Source organism: Aquarana catesbeiana, unplaced genomic scaffold (assembly GCF_042186555.1).
Source record: "Aquarana catesbeiana isolate 2022-GZ unplaced genomic scaffold, ASM4218655v1 unanchor233, whole genome shotgun sequence".
Classification (NCBI taxonomy): Eukaryota; Metazoa; Chordata; class Amphibia; order Anura; family Ranidae; genus Aquarana; species Aquarana catesbeiana.
The window spans coordinates 3,806,517-3,829,966 of record NW_027362661.1 but is presented as its reverse complement, the minus strand read 5'-3'; the positions used below and the strand labels follow the sequence as shown (position 1 = coordinate 3,829,966).

At 43.6% G+C, this 23,450-nt stretch overlaps 1 protein-coding gene across 1 annotated transcript in view; it reads right to left on the bottom strand.

Annotated features, from left to right (window-relative positions):
• The window catches only part of LOC141121831 (uncharacterized), a 163,941-nt gene extending 140,780 nt beyond the window's left edge, over window positions 1–23,161 (bottom strand). Inside the window, exons 1-11 of the mRNA XM_073611547.1 lie at window positions 22,967–23,161; window positions 20,500–20,628; window positions 20,239–20,373; window positions 20,029–20,152; window positions 19,814–19,911; window positions 19,497–19,724; window positions 19,220–19,417; window positions 18,956–19,097; window positions 17,492–17,704; window positions 16,893–17,410; window positions 12,850–12,886 (exon numbers count right to left, since the gene is read on the bottom strand). Coding sequence (XP_073467648.1) covers window positions 12,850–12,886; window positions 16,893–17,410; window positions 17,492–17,704; window positions 18,956–19,097; window positions 19,220–19,417; window positions 19,497–19,724; window positions 19,814–19,911; window positions 20,029–20,152; window positions 20,239–20,373; window positions 20,500–20,595 — 1,789 coding nt within the window. The 5' untranslated portion in view covers window positions 20,596–20,628; window positions 22,967–23,161. The remainder of the gene's footprint in view (window positions 1–12,849; window positions 12,887–16,892; window positions 17,411–17,491; window positions 17,705–18,955; window positions 19,098–19,219; window positions 19,418–19,496; window positions 19,725–19,813; window positions 19,912–20,028; window positions 20,153–20,238; window positions 20,374–20,499; window positions 20,629–22,966) is intronic.
• Between the last annotated feature and the right edge of the window lie 289 nt (window positions 23,162–23,450).

Here is a 23,450-nt window from a genome sequence, read left to right as displayed (position 1 = left end):
GCTTGCGTTCAGTCCCCTCCAATAGCCTCTGTCCCGGGTGAGTCTGTCACGGTTACGAACTTGGGTAATTGGGCATATTTTTGCAGAAACCGCATATTTGGCACAGGCCCTACTAAAGGTGTTAAGTGTGGGGCCGATAAGTGGGTGCGCTAAGGTCGGGGGAGCTATATGTGCCTTGGTTATCCATGGTAGGTATCGTAAATCAGCATTTGAAACCAAATTCTCCAGACCCACCCAGTCTTTACAGTGGCCATGTATCCTCTTATCGACTATGCACGCTAGATGGGATGCCCAATAGTATCGCTGCATATCTGGAAGGCCAATGCCTCCACCTCCTTTCGGGAGTGTCAACTTGGCCCGACTTATTCTCGCAGTTTTCTTATGCCATATGAAGGCGTGACAGATGGATTTATACGTGCCAAAGAAGGAGGAGGGTAGGTGAATTGGTAAGGTTTGAATTTTGTATAGAAGGCGTGGGAGGACTATCATTTTGAAAATAGACGATCGCCCAAACCAGGAGATATTTGACTTGTCCCATTTTTGAGTGTCCTGTCTTATCTTTTGTAGTTTTGTCAGGAAGTTTCTGTTGTATAATTGCGATAGGTCGGCCGGTAATTGAGTCCCTAGGTATTGAATGGCATCCGACTTCCATATTCAATGCAAATGATTTATTATAATTAATCTTTAAATTTGAAATACTTTGAAATTGGTTTAGTACTAGGAGCAGGTTGGGTAGAGACGTCAAGGGGGAAGTAAGGAAGAAGAGCATATTGTCTGCAAAAGCAGCAATTTTGAATTCCCGGTCCTGTACTCGAATACCCTTAATGTCTGGGTTGGCCCGGAAACAGCAAAGGAGGGGTTCAAGTAAGAGGATATATAAGAGAGGGGACAAGGGGCAACCTTGCCTAGTCCCGTTGTGGATGGAGAAGGTGTCCGACAGGTGGCCATTGACTTTGACTTTCGCTCTAGGGTTAGTATACAGGGACATGATGCGGGACCGCATACATGGTCCAATCCCGATTGAGCCCAGGACCGCCTCCATGTAGTCCCATGCCACCCTGTCGAATGCCTTCTCTGCATCCAATGCAAGAAAAAAGCCCTCCTGTTGCGAGTATATAAGCCAATGATGTAGGTTGATTGCTTTAATCATGTTGTCCCTGGCCTCCCTTCCAGGGACAAACCCCACTTGGTCCAGGCTAACCCAGGCTGGTATATGGTAGGATAAATGGGAAGCCAGAATCTTAGCATATAGTTTCGCGTCTGTGTTCAAAAGGGAGATCGGATGATAGCTAGCTACATCAGCAGGGTCTTTTCCCTCCTTCGGAATCACTGCAACATAAGCTTCCAACAACCTCTCTGACTTATAAAAACCAGTAGAAAGTGAGTTGAATGCTTTAAGGAAGTTTGGTACAGAATGTCTGAAAAAGTATTTTAGTATAAGGTTGTGAAGCCGTCTGGGCCTGGGCTCTTGCCTGGTTTAGTGGCTTTTAATGCCTCTACAAATTCATCATGTGATAGAGGGGCCTCCAGCGCCTGGGAGTCTGACTCTGAAAGGGTAGTAGGGCCAAATTTAAGCAAGAAATCTCGAATCAGTGTGCCACGTGTAGTGGTTGGTACACTGTCAAGGTTTCCAGATTGGATGTTGTATAATTTACTATAAAAAAGTTGGAATTGTCTAGTTATGTCTTCATTCCTGGAATGAACCTCGCCTGTCCCATCTACAATGTGATGGACTGTGGAAGCTACCTTACGCTGCTGGGTGGCTCTAGCTAGAAGTCTACCAGGTTTGTTGTTTTGTCAACCAAGGGGTCTAGGGGGACATTGAGATCACCTCCTAAAATTAAAAGGCCCGATTGGAACAGGGTAAGTTTTGCGGTGATTTCCCACACAAAGGCGACCTGTTTAGTGTTAGGGCAATATATATTAGCCAGGGTCAACGGCCTATTGTTCCAAGTACCCTTCAGGAAGATAAATCTCCCCTCTTGGTCTATTAGTTGATCTTCTATGTTCAGGGGAAAGGCTTTGGACAATAGGATGGAGACCCCTTTGGACTTCACTTTGGGGTTGGTTGCGTGGAAATCTACTGGGAACCGCTTATTTGAGAAACGTGGTACTGACCCCGACTTAAAGTGGGTTTCCTGGACAAAAAGTACTTGTGCTCTAAGTCTGTGAGCTTCTGATAACATACTACTGCGTTTTTTTATGTTTAGCCCTTTGGCATTGTGGGAGCATACTTTGAGAGAGAGGGGAGCTGAGCGTGCTACTACATTTGCCATGTTCAACTCTGTAAGTAATTCCGAGGGCTCACCTTAACGCAACTGACGGTTGGGGTGTAGGAACAAAGGGGGCAGCTGGCAAGAGAGAAGGGGAGGAGAGAAAGAAGAAGAAAAAAAAAGGGAGGGGGGAAGGGTAGGGGTGCTTAGGTTATAGATATGGGGCGGGTATGAGCGGGAAGGGGTAAATGGTAGGTTGGGCTGAAGCTTGTCCCAGCTCAGGGCCGAGCGTGTGTCACAGGATGGGGGGGTTCTCCTGTTGTACTGAGAATTTGGGTAGCAATTGCCGGAGGTGGGAACAGGCCTGCTAGTCCACCTAAATGAGGAGGGATGGGGAGGTGGGAGGATGGGAGAGGAAACCGGCTGCTGTCAAAGAGGAACCCGCCCCTCTGAGGTGGGGACAGAGGTCTAACACAGAACTATACAATAAGCAACAGCGAACCAGGGCGTTCAGCCACTAACGTATGTAAAGTATGAAAGGCTTCAGCATGTTGAGGCGAGGGGGGGACCAGGAGAGCTCCTCCCCTTGCGAGGGAGAGGGAAGAAGGAGCATCAGTCCGAAACCCCCCAACACTCAAGACCGTTTGCGAGGAATCCCCTTTACAATCCCAAGTTTGGACCAGATTGACTGCCCTACCAGGAGACCCGTCCCCCGGGAGATGCTCCCACACAGGCAAAATAGCCTGATTCCAGGGACATGTCCGTTGAGGCGAGCTCCCGACAAGTAGGACCCTTTGCCTTAGGATACAAATAGAACATTGTTAGACAACATTTCGCAAATAAACGAGATCACATCTAGTAAAACCTTGTAACTCGGTTAACCTCTATGGGTGGTTTCAGCAAGAAAAAGTTCATGGATGTATTTAGATCTACAGGCGTATTTTTTAAAGGTATTCATACTCACAGTCCTTTCACCATGTGAATTGCCTGTGTTGCAGTCTGTTTGGAAAAAGGGGGAAAGGACTTAGTCCATATTCATTATCTGGGTGACTGGCCGAGCATCTAAAAAGCTTCCCAGATGCTAAGCGAGGTACTTTCCTGTTGGAATGGGACTGATCAATGATAAGTTCTTGTCTAATGTGCAGATGTCCCAGGTCATGGGGAAATATAAGGAAAATTTATAGTGCTCTTCGCTGTATTTATAGACCTGACCGTTCGGTTCTTTTATGCAAGCCTGTGAGCCCTCTGATTTTTAAGTCCTCAGGTTTCATTTGCTCCATCTGATGGTAGCTACTAAACCTGTTCGAAGGGTGAACTTCTGTAGAACCGTAAGTCCATAATGTCTTTTGGGAGGCATAGGATAAAGAGATACAGTCCTCCATGGGCTTCTTGAAGCACTAGCTGAAATGCGAGTTCTGGAATTCGTATGAATTGAAACGACTATAAAGTAGGGCCCGCCAGAAATGGTATTCTAAGGCAAACAAACCAAATGCGTAGTTGGCTAACAGACTGCGAACCTTTATCCCGAAATTTACTCCCATATACCTGCGCACCCGTCATAATATCCTTACGGGAAACCCTCAGCGGATTTTGGAAGAATTCCATTAGCGCCTTACTAAACTCTACTCCCCCCTAAATCATTCTTCAGCACAGGGCCTGAATGATTTTTTAAGTAAATTATCTTTACCTTCCCTATCGGATCCCCATATCTCTCTAATGGACCGAGATATACAGGTCTCTGAGATTCTTCAGTGCATTAAGGAACTGAAAGTGGGCAAAAGGCCAGGTCCGGACGGCTTCACTGCTTTGTATTATCAAAAATTTGCAGAGGTCCTGGCCCCACACCTAACGACTATGTATAACTCGGTCAAAAGAGGTCATTCATTTTCGCCGGACTTGCTAACTGCCAACATAGTGATGATCCCTAAGCCAGACAAAGATCACTCTTCCTGGGCAAATGTTCGGCCAATCTCTTTAATCAACATTGACATGAAGATATTGACGAAAATTCTGGCCAACCGTTTGAATTCCTTCCTACCGCGCCTAATAAAAAAAGACCAGGTGGGATTTGTTCCCCTCAGACAGGCAAGTGAACCCCTGGCGGAGGCCATACGCTCTCACCCAGATATCTCAGGAGTAGAAATAGCAGGCACCGCACACAAGTTGTCCCTGTTTGCGGATGACATTTTATTAATCATTACTCAACCCAGAATCTCCCTCCCCAACTTATTCTCTCTCTTAGACACTTTCGCCTCGTTTTCGGGCCTTTCAGTTAATCCGGCTAAATCTAAAGCGATGTCTATTAACCTTCGGCCCCCGGTAGTAGAAGCCTTGCAGACGGCATTTTCGTTTCAGTGGTTATCCTCTTTACCCTATTTGGGTATTAAACTTACCCCGAAATATTCAGGATTATATCAGGCGAATTTTCCTCCGCTTTTCCGAAAGCTGGAGGCTATGCTGGCCTCTTGGTCCACACTCCCAATTTCGTGGTTTGGCAGAATAGCGTCGGTACGCATGACATACCTCCCTAAATTGATCTATTATTTTAGAGTTTTGCCAGTTCAAGTGCCTCCCCATATTATTCGAATACACCAACGTAAAATTATGCAATTTATATGGGGCCACAAGAGGCCCAGGATCAAGAGACAAGTGCTTTACGCGTGCAGAGTCAATGGTGGCCTTTCAGTTCCTAACTTGCAAGAATACTATATAGCAGCGGGCATTGCCCCATTATCTCACCTTCATGCAAAGCAACAAATGCCACTATGGGCCACCATTGATTTGGTCAACACACACCCAACACCTCTAGCTTCTCTTCCTTGGCTTCCTAATGCTCATCTCCCCCCTACCATAGGTCCCTGTTTGGCTCATTCCCTCAAATTATGGGATGGGGTTAAATACTCAGCAGGCCTAATTTCTCCTCATCTTCCGTTACTCCGTCTCCTCCACTGTCCTTTATTTCAACCAGGTTGTGATAATCCGCTGCAATTTAAGTGGTGGTCCGATAATGGCTTCATAGATATCCATTCGTTTTTCACCCCAACCAAGATCATCTCTTTCGCGACCTTACGTTCTTCACATGATATCCCCCTTAGGGAGCATTACAGTTACCTGCAAATTAGACATTTTCTCCGACAGCTTACAATATCTCATTCTGCCCCCTTTGTCATGATACCATTTGAAAGCCTTTGTAGATCACGCCCCCAATCCTCGGGTTTGACTTCTCTAATATATACCGCAATAAGTAACTCTAAGACAACACCATTGAGACCCTACCAACTCCAATGGGAGGCTGAGTTCAGGAAACAATTAGACCCGGAGGACTGGCATAGTATGACTACTGCGCTATCTAATTGTTCCAAGAATGTTCTCTTTTTAGAGAATGCGTATAAAGTCTTCTATAGATGGTAGTATACTCCGGCTAAATTAGCAAGTTTCATCCCATCTTACCCCCCCCTATGTTTTCGCGGGTGCTCACAGGAGGGCACGATGGCGCATATTTGGTGGACCTGTCCCAGGGTCTTCAGACTATGGGTTAGAGTATATGCACTATTACGTAATCTTTTTAATACTAACATAAAGCGGGATCCTTTTGAAGCCCTTTTATGGAAACCAATTGCGGAACTTCTTCGTCCTGAACGTCAGTTAGCAGCACAGATTTTCACTGCAACTAAACTTACCATAGCAAGAGCCTGGAAAACCCCGAACCTTAGTTTTGAAGCAGTTAAAAATACCGTGAATGATATCATGGTAAACGAGAAACTTACGGCCATATTGCTGGACAAACAGGATAAGTTCCTCAGGATATGGCAACCCTGGATGACTTACAATCGCCCATCAAGATTTGACCTAACGCTCCTTTCCTTATAATAAGCCTTCGTTCCCCCCACCCCAGGGTCCTTCCTTCCTTTCTCTTCTTTCTACCCCCCTCCTTTTTCTACTTTCAATTTCTCTCTCCTTCTCTTTATTCAGGCCCTCGGGCTTAATTCTACAATGATCAGAAAATTAATATAACAAACAAATTATTGCATTCAGAGGTATTTTATCCTCTCTGAGGTTATTCAATTTAATCTGAATTTATTACTGGTTCTTTATATTTTTTTTATTTTTTATTTTTTATTTTTATTCTGCTTTTTTTTATATATTTCTTCATGTAAAGTTATGTATTGCAACAATATTTCACATTGTATTTTTTAGTTATTTATGTATGTTTGCAATCATATTACTATGTACTGATATCAAACCGCTACGCCAGAATACGCGGCATGCAGCTATGCCTTGGTATGCCGTCTGGACTCGGCATTGAATCGCCTGTGTCCAGGCTTAAATCTTTGATCAATAGCTCCACCCGCCGGATGTCGGCAGCCTTATACCAGTTAATTCATGATGTATCCATCACTGTTTTGCACTTTTCTGTTGATATATATTTTCAATAAAACCTTTTGTACAAGAAACGACTATAAAGTAAGCAACACGCGCTAAAGAAAACGACTCACCTCCAAACCCTGGAGCATTAGTATAGGAGCTGCTAGCCACTAGGACAGTGTCAGCGCAACTAGAAACACAAAACTACATGGGCAACTATGCATATATTGCTGTACTTATCTGTTACCAACCAGGGTGAGAATGTGGGTAATCAACCAAAACTAGTTTTACTACACTGGGGCAAGCCGGTTTTCATCTACTCACGGAACCACAGGGCCCCCTGATGTGCATTTGGACAGTCTCTGGAAAGAAAATCATGGACTAAATAAGGAAGTGCAGGACTTCTTGAGTGATAGAGGGGGTGGGGACACTCATCCTATAATCCCCTCATCACTGTCACTCCTATAAAAGACAGTTCTCATTGTTCCCTCACTCTCTGACTAAGGTCCATGAATAAAGAAATGAACTGGTAGGAGATTCAGAGGACCCATTTACTAGTTACCTTGAGGGTGGAAATGTAAGATCCTCAGAGACAAAGGTGCCTGATGTGGGTGGAGTCCTGGTTTAGGGGAACCAATCTGCTCATGTCTAGTAATAATCTTTTTATTTACATTTTAGTAGATGGACGGGAGATGAGGAAAACCTCAGAGGATTGTCTCACTTTGTCTCCAGACTGTAAAGTAGAAGATGAGGACATCACACAGTATAGTCCAGGAGAAAACCCGGCTACCTCAAATGTCCATCCGGCACCACACAGTGTAGATGGACCATCGTATTCCTCCTATCCTGAGGAACCTCAGACTGTGAGGGATGGTGCCGCCCTTCCAACAGATAAGAGGTTTTCCTGTGCTGAGTGCGGGAAGTGTTCCCGTTTTAAATGTCGTCTTGATGTGCAAAAAAGGTATCACACAGGAGATAAGTCACTTTCCTGCATGAGTGCGGGAAATGTTTTTCACAAAAGTCCAGTCTTCAAATACATCAGAGGTCTCATACGGGAGATAAGCGGTATTCCTACGAGATTTGGCAGACAAATCTTCATAAATCTGTATTTGCGCACCCTTGTGTTTCAATTGCCCTTGGTTGCGTGCTTGGCGTAGAATGTCCTCCTTCTGGCTAAAGCTAACCAGATAGCATACCACGTCTCTCGGGGGGTCCGTGTCTCACCCCTTAGGCTTGAATGCCCTATGAAAATCTCCATCTCTATAGGTGCGTCCGGGGGTCTCCCCAGGAGGGTGTTGCAGATCACCCATATTGTTTGCTGCAGCTGGGGGCCTTCCACTGACTCAGGGACCCCCCTAAATCTTAAGTTGTGTCTCCTCCCCCAGTTATCTAAGTCCTCCAGGTGCCTGTGCATGTCTAGCAAAATCTGCTCATGAGCGCAGGATACCTGCTGTATGGCCGCTCAGTGTGAAATCACCGCCGCTTCCACGTGGTCCAGCCTGGATGTCATCGCTCTGATCTCCGTTTTAAGGCCAGAGATCGCTGCAGAGAGAGTGGATTTGATTTCCATTGCCACCAGCTGCAGGTCCGCTAAGCTGAGGAGCAGAGAGGGCTGAGCTCCATGTACAATAGCTTCAGTGTGTCCCGGAGAATCGAGCACGCCGCTCTGGGTAGACACTTCTGAGGCCTGAGGGGAGGCCTGCAGCTCTGCTTGCTGCGTCCTGAAAAGCTCAGGGATGGTACAGCTCAGCTGTGTGCTCGGGTCCGCCTGTGAGCGGGCAGTTGGTGTACTCCTCCCGGCCATCTCTTCCTGCTGAATCGGAAGCCATTCAGCTTATTAAAAGCTCTTGCTGAAGCCCTGGTTGCCGGAGCTCTTCTAAGCAGGCATCGTGGTCCAGTGCCAAGTCACGCCCCCGTGTCTTTATTATTTGATTTGATTTTTTGGAGAATGAGTAAGGGTGCTATGTATTATGTACCCCAAACTCAATCATGTAGGGAGGGACGGTATCTGTGGGACCCCTTATATTAAAGAGGAGTTCCAGACTGTGATGTCCGATGTTCCGGTGAGTGGTGCCCAGAGGGGGGAGGGGTGAAACGAGCACTAAGTGGTGTATATATAAGGGAGTGGAGCGATTTCACTTTTTTTACTGTTTGTATATTTTCATCATGGCGCCAATGTGAATGGAGAGGTGGTGTTGTAGTTATTACACTAATTTTTCCACTATTTAATGTATAACAAAGTTTTGTAGAAAAGATCACACCAAATGAAAATGGGGGAAAGTAGAAAATAAACCCCGAAGGTGACATTTGTGTATGAGGAATACCTTAACAATTACCACCATTTTATTCTCCAGGGCCTCTGCTTTCAGAAAATATATGTTTGGGGGTTTTATCTAATCTTCAGGCCCAAAATCTCCATTTTACCATGTGTGCAAAAATAATGCAAAACCAGCTCTGGAAGTGAAAGGGTTAATGTGAGCTAGATGGGATCACTCTGCTGTGGTCACACTCTAAACATTAGAGCTCCCCCTAGCTGCAGCCTGGTAATAACATTGCTAGGAGGTCTATTAATTTATCTGCTACATACTTCCCATCTTTATATAAACATCTCCTGACATTTAGGGGTCTAGTCATAAATCATTTACATAGCAATCTGCTCGGTGACAATGCATGTACATTCCTTTTGTGTGAGTTGGGGGATTGAAGGAATGAAGCGATCTGCTGAGCTGGTTGAATGTTTTCCATCAAATGAAAATAAACAATGTTACCTTTGTTCATTAGATGGCGATAACTTCTATGATACTTAGCGCCATCTAATGGCCAAATGCAAATTTTCAGGTTTAAATCAATGGTTGGTTTAATATGGTTGCTTTGATTGATTTATATCCTTCAGTGTGTTCTGTACTCACCAGTGTATGAGGATGATCTCAGTTATCTGTATGAAGACATGTCTGATGAAGGAAACTAAGGGGTCTATCTCTAGAAAATTCAATGCGACAATCATTCATCCAGCCATTACATATTCTGGCCATAATGTAGCAAAGTGATTTCCTATGATGGGCAGCTCCATCTAGTGACCATAATGGGGTATTTTTCCTGACATACCTCCATTAGTAAAAATTTCACAATACTGCATTATGACCACTGGATGGAGCCAAGGAAATCAGTGTATGAAATAAAATACATCCAATATTCATCACAGCTGGGTGAATGGCGGTCACATTCATTCAACTATTTTTTTTATACTTCAAAAAAAAAAAGAGGAAGATTTGGCTACTATAAATGTACTACATCCAATATCTATATAATTTAAAAAAAAACCTTGTATGTCGGACTTTATTGGTACGAAAAAGGATGAACACAAAATTTACATTCTGGCCATTATTCAAATATACATAATACATATCACAGAAGAGACAATTTTTTTTTTAATTGATCAAACAGGGTTAATAATGACTCCAAATACTCATATTGGAAATTTTCTTTGGTCTGACCATGCCCCAGTATATATGGAACTAAAGATAACTGAATGTAAGAAACCATTAGGTACATGGAGATAACAACAAAAAGTGCAGCGCTAAAATATTGAACATGTGATATAAAGCATATAAATCTAAAATGAACACCTTTGCAGATGTGAAAAAATATGAAAATCAAATAATAATCAAATGTCCTGTATGAAATATGGAACAGCAAAATGAGAAAAAGTCCATATGAAGAGTGTTGGAGGGATACCTCTTCAAGTTGGAAGATGCCGGTGAACATCAGGAGACATATAGATATTCAATAAGGAACGAGAGGGTACCCTTACCGGATCCGTAGGACGCACATACCATATGGCAGTACGTCAGAAAGGCATAGGATCTCCCATGGTATCCAGACCAAGTGGTGTCTTGTAGGCCGCGAGCCCCAATGGATGATGGTAGACACGAGTAGGAGTGGAACGACTATCCCTCAAATTCCCAGTTTCCAAGGAGGGATGATCCGGGAGTGATGGTTCATAATGCAGAATGAGTGGGAGCCCTGAGCGTGTCACTAGCCACGTCGCCTACAACCAGATGCCATGAGGCGTCCCCAGCAGTCCGTCCTTACATCAGGTGCCCCCTGCGGAGTCCCTCCTTACATGCAGCCTTGCTGTCTCCTCTCCTGCGGTGTCTCCTTCACACTGGCAGCGGCGATGGAGCAGCCCACCTAAATGAGGAGGGGAGGTTGTGCTGCTCCATCGCCGCTGTTGGGGAACAATTTACTTAGCATTATCTTTCACAATATAAAAAAAAATGGGCTAACTTTACTGTTGTCTTATTTTTTAATTAAAAAAACTGTATTTTTTCGCAAAAATTGTGCTTGTAAGACCGCTGCGCAAATACGGTGTGATATAAAGTATTGCAATGACCGCCATTTCAGTCTCTAGGATGTCTGAAAAAATATATAATGTTTGGGGGTTCTAAGTAATTTTCTAGCAATAGAAAATGATTTTAACTTGTAAACAACAAATCTCAAAAAGAGGCTCAGTCCACAAGTGGTTAAACAGCATATAGAATAATACATAGAAGAAACTCGGGGGGGTCTGTGTGCTGTTTTGGCAATTTTTGGCAATTTTTTTCCTTTGCAAATGTCAACTTAGCTGCGTCACTTTCTTTACATCATAGAGATATCCCTTCCCAGGCAAAATTAGGACCCACCCAGGTTTAGGACCCCCCAGGAATGTTATTTAACCAGTTCAGCTCTTTGGCGGTACATAGTACACCCAGACAGTGAAGGGTTAATCACTTTCGTTTATGTTCCCCAATAACTCAATGTGTTGGTCACACAGGACTACCCCCGGGGTGGGTTCTTCTGGGCAATGCTAGGCACCTGTAACAGGGTCATTTCCTCAGACATGGGGTAGATTTACATTGTGCCTTCAATGTCCTGAGACAAGGCTGAGGCCGCTGTGGGGGAAAACTCAACCTTAAGGTGGGCCTCCATACTTACCGGTTAACACACTGTGTACACTTGCACAATAACTGTCCTCTAGTTAACTCTCAGGTCCCTGTGTTAATGTACATCTTCCTTGCAACTAGGAGGGACACAAACCACCGGTCCAACGTTTGGCACTACCCAGTTATTTGTATGAATCTATGCTTGATGACATAAACTAAGGAGTCTACTTATAGAAAAGATAATTTTATTCAACTGGCCGTCCAACATTCAAAAGCCTATTTACTTTCAAAAGATTTTTATTATTTTTAACAGATAACAAACAAGTACATTGTCCATAGTGCAGAAATAATAATGTACATATACCATTTGCATTGAAATAATATCTCCTAGGATCAAGAAGCCATAAAATAGGACAAAAAAAAACATAATAACATTGCGTCATAAATGACAACTCTCTAGATTTCCAGCCTGATCCTATCATCTTGTGGAAAGGCATCTTCATAGAAGGTTGGGAGGAACCCCGGGCACCCCCTCTGGGGATCTTGCTGTGCCCTGAGAGAACCTCCTCAGCCATCCACTTGCTCCCTTGCAATTCGTGTCCTGAAGGATTCGTTTAACAGGCCTGAGGTCATCTAGTCCCGGTTCCAAGTCCTCAGAACCAGGGAACCATTACACTATATTCATTTTGGTAGAATTCTCTAGTGTCTCAGTGACAGAGAGAGAATGCGAACAGTATATCTATAAGAAAAGGTGAGGAGTAGAGAAGTGTAGAAAGGAGAGAGAAGAAGGTATAGAGAAGAGAAGGAAAATATGCCAGTCTACAGTCCGGGCTCAAATGGACAAGTCCTTTATGCTTTTATGCCAGGTATGATGGATATGCCTACATATTCAAAAGCCTATTTAAGGGACACGAAGCGTGTTCTACAACTGTTAGAAAAACACTACTGGCAACTGCAGATGTTTCATCCCTCTATATAATTATACAACATCATCAGTCCCGTGAGGCCACAAAATGGCTGTTAAGGCAACATAGTAAACTCAAATGCATGCAAAGGAAATATCTTATTAAATGCATTGAGTTCTGCCTCAAGAATAACTATTTCTGGCATGACCAAGCTTACTATAGGCAAGCCACTGGGATAGCCATGGAAGCGAAGTTTACGCCCAGTGTGGCCAATGCCTTTATGGCACAGTGGGAAGAAGAGGCGGTCCATAAGAATCCACCGATGGAACTGGGATTATGCAAAAGATTTATCGACGACCTAATTATAATTTTAAATGGTAGCAAAGAATCATTGGAAAAGTTCCTATGGAATCTAAATCAAAACCATAGAAACATTGAACTTACTTGGAAAATCGATGAAAAACAAATAAACTTCCTTGACCTGGAAATTAGTATTGAAGGTGACAAACTAACTACGAAGACTCATTTTAAAGATGAAGCAAGGAATAGTTACTTGCCTATTACAAGTTGTCACTTCAAACCTTGGTTGTTTAATATTCCAAAGGGGCAGCTAACCAGAATGAAACGCAATTGTACTAAGGACTTTATTGAAAACAGGTTTGTCAATAAAGGATATACCCAACAATATATTCAAAAACAAATAGAATTGGTCAAAGAAATGGACAGAAAACAGATGATGTATGGAAATAAAAAAGTACAACAATTCTCAGAAGCTCCTGCTCCTATTTCAGATCATAGTGTCCAACATAAAGATGTGAAAAAAATAATTAGAAAAGACCTGCACATATTGAGAGGAGATAGCCACCTACAGAGTATTCTTCCTGATAAGCCAGTTATTATATACAAACGGGCAACAACATTACCCACTTGCTTACTGGGCACTTAAATCTTCCTCCTGTCCAGACCAATTTTCAGCTTTCAGCGCTGATGCACTTTGAATGACAATTGCGCGGTCATACAACACTGTACCCAAATGAAATTTTTATATATTTTTCCCCACAAATAGAGCTTTCTTTTGGTGGCATTTGATCACCTCTGCCATTTTTACTTTTAGTTAAAAAAAAATTTAAATAGACCGAATTTAAAAAAAAAAAAAATGTTTATATTTTTTTATATTTTGTTATAAAGTTATGCAAACAGGTAATTTTTCTCCTTCATTGATGTACGCTGATGAGGCGGCAGTGATGGGCACCGATAGGTGGCAGTGATGGGCACTGATGGGTGGCAATAATGGGCACTGATCAGTTACACTGATAGGCAACACTGCTAGGTGGCACTGATTGGCACCACTGGTGGGCATTGATAGGTGGCACTTGTGGGCATTGATAGATGGCACTCATGGGCATTGATAGGTGGCACTGGTTGGGAACAGTGGGCACTGGCAGGTGGCAATGGCAGGTGGCACTGGCAGGGGGTACTGATTGGCACAGATGAGGCAGAATTGCCTCTTCCTCTTCGGGAACGATGTCCCTTGCACATAAGCCGGTGATTGGCTTTTTTTTTTCTCGTCACGGTGTCAACGTGAGGCAAAAAAAAAACGATTACCGAGCTTTTGTTTACATCATGTGATCAGCTGTCATTGGCTGACAGCTGATCACGTGGTAAGGGGCCGGGATCGACCCTTACTCAGATCTGTGATCACCAAAGTCTCAGTGAGTCGGTGATCCCAGCGCGCACAGGGAGTGTGCAAAGGGGAGGCCGTCTTATGACGGCCTCCCGGAAATTCATGTCCGCACTGTGGCTGTCATTCGGCTGTAGCGCGGACAGCAAGTGGTTAAGGGATCTAATTGTTAAAAATGTGGTTGAACCACCATCTAGGAATCAATTCTCCTTCTTCACTGGCAAAGGTTTCTTCCCATGGAAATATTGTTTTGCATGTCAACATTCAAAGAAATTTCAAGGTAAAAAGAATGAATTTGAAGCCACCAATACAGGGAGTATTTATCCCATCAGAGACTTCATTAGTTGCCATACTGAAGGGGTTGTACATGTTCTACAATTCTCTTGTAAATTACAGTACGTGGGGAGGACTAAAAAGGCTTTGGAAGTAAGAATTAGGGAGCATGTACAAAACATTATTAAAGGATGTCCAAAACATAGTGTATCTAGACACTTCGCTTTGGCTCACAACAATGACCCAGCCCATTTATTGTTTTGGGGAATAGAGAGACACAATAACCATGGAGAGGTGACCATAAAGTTAGATCTTTGAGCCAGAAAGAATCAAAATGCATATACAAGATGAGAACTCTTGAACCAGATGGGTTGATCGTAGATTTTGATCTCAGTTGCTTAATTAGTAATTATTCATTTTGTTATCTATTTTTTCTTTATGGATTATTGATTGCCTATATGTAAACCTCACATTTTATTTCCGGTGTGCATCAAACTATTTATCCAATTTTTTGATTATCTAGATTAACCATCATTTTTTAATAGTATCCTCGTGCTTTTATGTGGTCATTTATTAGATACATATTTCAGAGAGTATGTTTGCGTGTTTAGGAATTTAGGGCATATAAGTTCCATTATCACGCCCTAATTATATATAATTTTTGTCACAGATCAGCTGATCTGTGTCTTACCTTTACTGCTGTAGGCTGGCTGGCACCTGTTGTTGTTCCATTAGCTTGTGTTCAGCTCTGCTGCACTCTGCAGCTATGGGTGTCGCCGGCCTCACCTGCTGCTTAATATATAATTCCTTCCTGCTACTTCCTCTCCAGCCTCTCATGTGCTTCTCTATTTAAATCCCTCTCAGACCACTTTCTGTTGCTTGAGCAACGCTTGTTTCTGAGCTCCCTTCTTGTATCCTGCTTTACCTGACCTCTCGTGAACTGATCTCTTGTGTACCAACTCGGCTTGTTTTGATTACGTTTTCTGCAGCCCGCCCTGACCTTGGCTCGCTATCCAGCTCTCCTTTGCTTCATCCATCCATCCTTGTCTGACAGAGTCTCCTGGTACTTCCCTAGCGAGCAGGGTGAACCCAGGGGTCGTGACCTGGGGTCAGCACACAGCTAAGCCCAAACCCTTGTGAGGGGGTCCGTGGCAGAATACTGGCTGGCCCTTAGACTTCACGCCCTGGGGGATCCCATGTCGCCTGCTCGCCTGTGGGCTCACTGTAAGTAATACCGTGACATTTTTATATTGCAAAATGTTTTTTAAAGTATTTATTTATCTTACATTCAATTAAAAAAATCTTGGTTTTTAGCCTTTTATTGCAATTAATTATTAAACTGAGCGTGCAAGGTTGTCGGATATAAATGGGAGTAATGGCTGCTTCTATGTTGATTCGCAATAAGAAGCTTTTTTCAATTCTTTTCCCTTGCTATTTACAAGTATTATAAAAAATTTAGGGAAAATGGCTGCCGTCTTATTGTCTCTATCTATGGTGATGAGTTTCATCAAAATGGTGTAAAATATACTTCCTGTCCACACGATATAAATAGAATTACACAATAGCCAATCCGGTCCCCTGAGGAAGTCACGTGACGTGGCGTAACACGTAGGGTGAGGCTGGTGTATACCCCCGACTGGAAGTGACTTGCGAGGTGGCGCTAATACCGAATGTTTGTCTTTTTTTGGTGCATTTGCTGCTGCTTTCATGTAAGCAGGTATTTTTAATCTTAATAAACTCCTTTTTAATGGTAAAAAACTATTGGAGGCTTATTTACCTTACATGTGGAACGGAACATCGTATATGTTGGGAGGAATTTTCTGATACAAAAAGGCAAACTGTTGATCCTGGATCCTGGAAGGGGATTTTGTTGTTTCTATTGGATTATGTTCCAAGGCATATGACTTATGCCTATGAGGTGAGAGTTCTGTGAGCACAGTGGTTTGGTTTCAGTAGTTTCACCTATTGGATAAATTACCAAGTTTTATTGATGCTCCATCTTCACTACTTTGAGCAATTCCATTACCTTTATTTATGGACTTCACTGCACATATTTAATTAATTGTGTCACTGTTGTTTGGATGAACTTCGAATGCATTTTATTTTGATTCACTTTATATATGGAAGTTTGTAGGATACGCGCAAGATCACTAAATTGTAACTTTATTTATCTGTGTAGTTGTGAACACTATTAGGTTTTGCTGCATTTCTACTTTTCTACTAAGGTAATGACTCAATTTTTTTTCTACTGCTATCAATGGCCAACACGGTACAACACTTCATCCATGTCTTTGGTGATCTCTGATCTCCTTATGAACTGTTTCTTACAGGATGAAGTTCAGCCATGGAGTATATGTGGGGTGTATATCAGGGTGTGCTTCTTCCCCACATGAGAGCTGTGATGTCCAGCAACATCCATATAGAAGAGATTTCCCACACTCAAGGCACTAATACACGTCGAGGGTTGTACGGGATCCCTGATGTACAGGAAGACAGGACTTCAGTGAGGAACAATTCACTCACCCAGGACAGGAATACGGCTTCTCCCCGTGTGAGATCTCTGATGTGTGTAAAGATTGGACTTCTGTGAAAAACATTTCCCGCATTCAGGACAGCAATATGGCTTCTCCCCTGTGTGAGATCTCTGATGCGTGTAAAGATTGGACTTCACTGACACACATTTCCCGCACTCAGGACAAGAATATGGCTTTTCCCCTGTGTGAGACCTTTGATGTTTGACAAGATCTGCTTTTGATACAAAACATTTCCCGCACTCAGAACAGGAAAACGACTTCTCCCCCGTGTGAGATCTCTGATGTCTGTAAAGATGGGTCTTCTGTGAAAAACATTTCCCGCACTCAGGACAGAAATATGGCTTCTCCCCCATGTGGGATCTCTGATGTCTGTAAAGACTGGACATCCGTGAAAAACATTTCCTACACTCAGGACAGGAATGTGGCTTCTCCCCTGTGTGAGATCTCTGATGTATAGAAAGACTGGACATCCGTGAAAAACATTTCCCGCACTCAGGACAGGAATACGGCTTTTTCCCTGTGTGAGATATTTTATGCTCATTAAGCTTGGGTATAAAATGGAAATACTTCCCGCACTCAGTACAGGAAAACCTCTTACCTGATGGAAGAACGGCACCGTCCCTCACAGTCTGAGGTTCCTCAGGATAAGAGGAATATGATGGTCCATCTACACTGTGTGGTGCCGGATGGATATTTGAGGTAGCCGGGTTTTCTCCTGGACTATACTGTGTGATGTCCTCATCTTCTACTTTACAGTCTGGAGACAAAGTGAGACAATCCTCTGAGGTTTTCCTCATCTCCCGTCCATCTACTAAAATAGAGATAAAATGATTATTACTGGATATGAGCAGATTGGTTCCCCTAAACCAGGACTCCGCCCACATCAGGCAGCTTTGTCTCTGAGGATCTTACAATTCCTCTTCAAGGTAACTAATAAATGGGTTCTCTGATCTCCTACAAGTTAATTTCTTTATTCATGGACCTTAGTCAGAGAGTGGGGAAACAATGAGAACTGTCTTTTATAGGAGTGACAGTGATGAGGAGATTATAGGACGAGTGTCCCCACCCCCTCTATCACTCATTGCATCTTCCCAACATAAGAAGCACTGCACTTCCTCATTTAGTCCATGATTTAGTCATGAATAACAGCGGAGCTGAGCCCAACCAGAGGTCAGAGAGTGAGGATGGGAGGAGAACAACCAAGATGAAGACTGGACTGATCCCGAAGACCACCATCATTGGGTTATTGACTCCTCCCTCATTATCACTTTCTGTTTAAGGTTCCACAGTCTGAGAATGTTATCACATTATTATCAACATGTAAAAGTCTGTGCTCCAATCAAATCATCAGATATAAAATGTCCAGCTGGTAGAAAATGGGTGTAACAAAAGAGAATACATATTATATTTATATATAGCAGTGGGTAGAGGAGAGAGAGTAGAAGTCTATGCAGTGTACAACATATTGTATACGATAAAACAGATAGAACTATATAGTATCAGAATTAGGTAATGTACAACATAGAATATATAGTGCAGGGGTCAGGAGTATGTAATGTACAATATAAATTATACAGTGTAAGGGTCAGGATTCATAATATTGGTATTCAGTAATCAGTTTAAGCTTCAATGTTTACATGAGACAAGTTGCAGAGGTCCCACACCGGTGCCTCCCATCTCCTGAGACTGCACTCAGTGACTTGGGTCTGAGATTATACAGACATATCCCTCCACCCGGCACAGCCAGCAAACAACAGAACAAGTAACCCTGGGAGAATTGTTCTGTCAGAGATCTTGCCAGAAGACCCAAAGCACATTCCCCAGGTGCCTAGGTCTAGTACCGCCTATGGTGAAAATCCACATTTTGCTGCCAGCTGAACCCCAGAATATCAATAAATCCAGTCTAGATACATCCAAGAGAAATACAGGAATACAGGACGGGGAACACAGCTCAGGAAAGTGACCAGGGAATTACAGGCTGATATCACCCAGTCCTTGCCCTACTCTGGACCAATCAGTGAGCAGTATGGGTGGAGGAATGTATTTAGTGTTAATGACCCACCTGTGCTGATCGCTGTAGGAGTGTCCTCCTCTATAAATGTCCCCGTTATTCCATCCTCCTCCATAGACTGCTGATCATCCCTCACATACCTCTCTTCTTCTTCTGATTTCACCTCAAATTCTATATCGATTGGATCTCCACTCTAAATCAAGAAAATGAAAGAGAATATCATCTGTAAGATATAAGCTTTATTACTGTGACATCACATAAAAATCTACACATTGTCTCCATGAGTCTGTGTTTTATAAGCTCCATCCCACCAACCTTGTAACAGTGAGGGATGGTGTGATCTTCCTGTGTGGAATCCCGGGAATACAGAGGACGGGGACATCTCTCTGGTGGGTTCCTGGTATTAGGTGGCTCCATCATATCCTTGTGTCCTTCTGAAAACTCCTCCATCACTCCATACTCCTCTTTATACTCTTCTTTAACATCAATATTATCATCCCCGAGGTTTCCACTCTGAATATATAATAAAACATTCATTGTAACAAACATGCTGTGTATAAATCAGAACTACCAATAATTGTCAATCATCTACCTGATGATGGTGAGGGATGGTGTGATCTTCCTGTGTGGAATCCCGGGAATACAGAGGACGGGGACATCTCTCTGGTGGGTTTCTGTAGCTGAATGACTCCACCATGGTGTCCTGGTACAGATCTTTGTGTTCTTTTAGAAACTCTGACTCCTCCATCACCCCATCCTCATCATCCTCCTCTTTTATCTCTTCTTTAACTTCAACTTTAGAATCTCTCAGGTTTCCACTCTGAATAAAGAATAAAAATGACATCAATGGTAACAATGCAGATAATTTACAGATCCTAATTATACTATTAGTGATTGTTCCTCATCTACCTGATGATGGTGAGGGATGGTGTGATCTTCCTGTGTGGAATCCCGGGAATACAGAGGATGGGGACATCTCTCTGGTGGGTTCCCATTACTGGATCCATCTGTAGGAAACACACACACTGACTGAATACATTGTTTCTATGTGTTTATCAGATGATGGGGGATCTAGGTGGACCCTCCGTACTGCTCTCTCCTTTACAATGAAGTCTTCCTCTTACCCGGTGATGTGAGGGGCCGATGATTGTCCATCATGACGTCCTTGTAGAGATCCTTGTGTCCTTCTAAATACTCCCACTCCTCCATGGAGAAATAGACAGTGACATCCTGACACCTTATAGGAACCTGACACACACAATGATACAGTCACCATCCAGACACATCCCTTGTCTGTTACTGGATAATGTCCCAGAATTCCCAGCACCGCTCACCTCTCCTGTCAGAAACTCCATCATCTTCTTGGTGACTTCTAGAATCTTCTGCATGTTGTGTCTCTTAGGTTTTAAGGAGTCACATGGAGGCACTGTGATGGTCATATGATCACCTGACTTCACAAGAGGAAATCCCTGTATTGGGGAACCAATAGAAATATCATGTTAGAATCCCAGAATCCTCCTCACTTCTCCGGTCAGGTCTGTGTTTTATAATAGAGATAAGAGTGATGTCATGTGACCTCCCAGAATCCTCCTCACCTCTCCGGTCAGCAGGTAGATGATCTCCAGGGTCAGGTTTAGCATCTTCTCAGTCATGTGACTCCGGTCCTCCTCCATCCTCATTGGTGCCGTCATTTGATCTATACAGGTCTCCTTGTAGACGGATAACTTTGGGAAATGAAAGTAAGAATTATTTGGATGGTATTGGTCACACAATAATAGGTTGTGGATGTGAGGGGGGTAATTGGAGGTTTGCTGTACATTTAGCCACTTCAATACCGGGCACTTATACACCTTCCTGCCCAGACCAATTTTCAGCTTTCAGCGCTGTCGCACTTTGAATGACAATTGCGCGGTCATACTACACTGTACCCAAACTAAATTTTTATCATTTTGTTCCCATAAATAGAGCTTTCTTTTGGTGATATTTGATCAGCTCTGGGAATTTTATTTTCTGCTAAACAAATAAAAAAATTACCAAAAATTTAGAAAAAAAAGTTTTTTGTGTTTCTGTTACAAAACTTTGTAAATAAATATGTTTTCTCCTTCACTGATGGCCACTGATGGGGCTGCAGTGACGGGCACTGATAAGGCGGCACTGATGGGCACCAATGAGGTGGTATTAATGAGGTGGCACTGATAGGTGGCACTGATATGCAGCACTGATAGGTACACATAGGTGGCACTGATGGGCACTGAAAGATGGCACTGATTGGCACTGAAAGGTGGCACTGATGGGCACTGATAGTCGTCACGAATGGGCACTGATAGGCAGCACTGATGTACACTAATGGATGGTACTGATGGGCATCACTAATTGGCAGGCATCCATTGTGGGCACTGATTGGCATCCATTGTGGGCACTGATTGGCATACCTGGTGGTGACTAGTGGTGGGCATCCCTAGTGGCGTCCCTGGTGGCATCCCTGGTAGTCCAGTGTGGACATCTTTGGGGGGGCTGCACTGATAATCAATCAGCACAGACCCCCCCTGTCAAAAGAGCAGCCGATCGGCTCTCGTCTACTCTACTAACAGACGCGAATGAGGAAAAGCTGATCAACGGCTCTTCCTTTTTACATCGTGATCCGCCGTGATTGGACACGGCTGATCATGTGGTAAAGAGTCTCCGTCAGAGACTCTTTACCTACATCAGAGTTGCGGTGTGTCAGAGAGACACACCGCAACAACGATTGATGCGATGCGCGCCCCCGGGGGCGCGCAGCGGCTTGTTATCCTGAAAGATGTCATATGACGTCCGGTCAGGATAACACAACCACTTTGCCGATGTCATTTTGCTAAATGGCGGGTGGCAAGTGGTTAAGGACTACTGCCCCCATGGGAACACATTTAGTCAGGACTGTTTAGTGTTTGCTACAATTTTGAGTACCCTCTTGGCCTTCAGGATCAGAAATTCCTTTTTCTCTGTTGGGTTTGTTTGGCTTCTGAACTTGATTTAATTAGTTTTAGATCTGCAGACAAGGAATGATAAATACGATCCTTCCTTTGACTGGTTTGCTCTGAGGCAGTGCTGTGAGGACAATGTTGGGTCGTCATGATGTCCAGGAAGGGGAACTTGCTGACTTTTGGTCGGAGTTGTCGGCTAATCAGGATAATTGTTAGAACTCCGGCTGCAAGGCTCCAATCTCCGGCAGCCTGCTGACTGATCGGAGTGATGTCACTGTCACTCTCTGCAGTAAGTGAAGGGATTGGATTGGATAGCAGGAGGATGCTGCTGGTGAAGTAGAGAGCTGTGGGGGAGGAGTCTATTCCCTTCCCTCCAATGGCAGCCCAGTGTGGGTAGGAGGAGAACAGCAGGGGGAGGGCTCTCTTTAGTTGACAAGTATACTGTAGTATCCAGGACATTGTACAGAGTGGCAGTGGGTTCCTGGGGCTCTGAATTCCAGCACCGGGCACTGCCAGATCCTGTGTCACGGGAAGGTATTGGACTGCCTCCTGAAGATGTATAGCACTTACCCCTAACTACATTTTAGTTGATGCTACACAAACAGACCTCCTCTAAGAACGAGTGCCCACCAGGGGGTGAAGGACTGATTCTCTTGGTACCTTGAAAAATATTACTTAACCAGTGAGATATTATGAAGGTGAAGGTCGCTTTGCTTTCCTTTCTTGGTTAGAATTCTGTAGGAGGTCTGGAATGTAAGTGCATACGGGAGGACAATCCCCTCTCAGTAACTTAGCATCTCCCTGAGCTCTTCAACCTCCTCTTCCCTCAGAGCTCTGCTGCTCTCTAACCCTATCAAGGACTCCTTCAGCTACTCTACCCCCCAAAGCCCCAAAGTTCCTCAGCTTCAGTACCTCCTCAGAGACCCCTCAGCCCCATAAATGGGGAAATGTTCTGCCCCTGAAGGGGTTAATCTACATTTCCACACTATATATGTGTGAATCATCATCTGCTGGAGATAAAAGACATCACAGTGACTATGGAGGAAGAGGACGGACATGACGGGGGGTTACTGGGTGTAAATAGAAAATAAGATCTTATTACCTCCTCTGCTGCCACTTGCAGCAACGTCTCATATGTACTTCCTGTCTGTAACTTACATCACTTCCTGTCTGTATTCTGTAAAGACTTCCTGTCTGTGTATAAGTGAGATCACCACCCTGCGGAGTTGAGGAACTGCAGCCCCGAGAAATCATAATAACCATTCTTGTAAAATATCCACCTTACAGGGCTGCTATGGAAGTTCAAAAATAACTGACTAAAAAAAGAAGAAATAAATTTAGCTTTTATGCAACCAATTGTTTAACAACAATATTTGATTACATATAGAAAAGTCTTAAAGACACAGAACACAAGGTAAAAATATATAAAATAATTAGTCCATGAATGAAAAAAAGCTGTAGGGGTGCGTGGTCTGGACATGGCTGGATGGAGACGTGTGTTTGCTGAGCTCCTGACTGTCTCCTATCCACCCCGCCTTTTTCAGCTCAATATTGCAAATTATACACTCCTCTAGGAAGAAGACGGC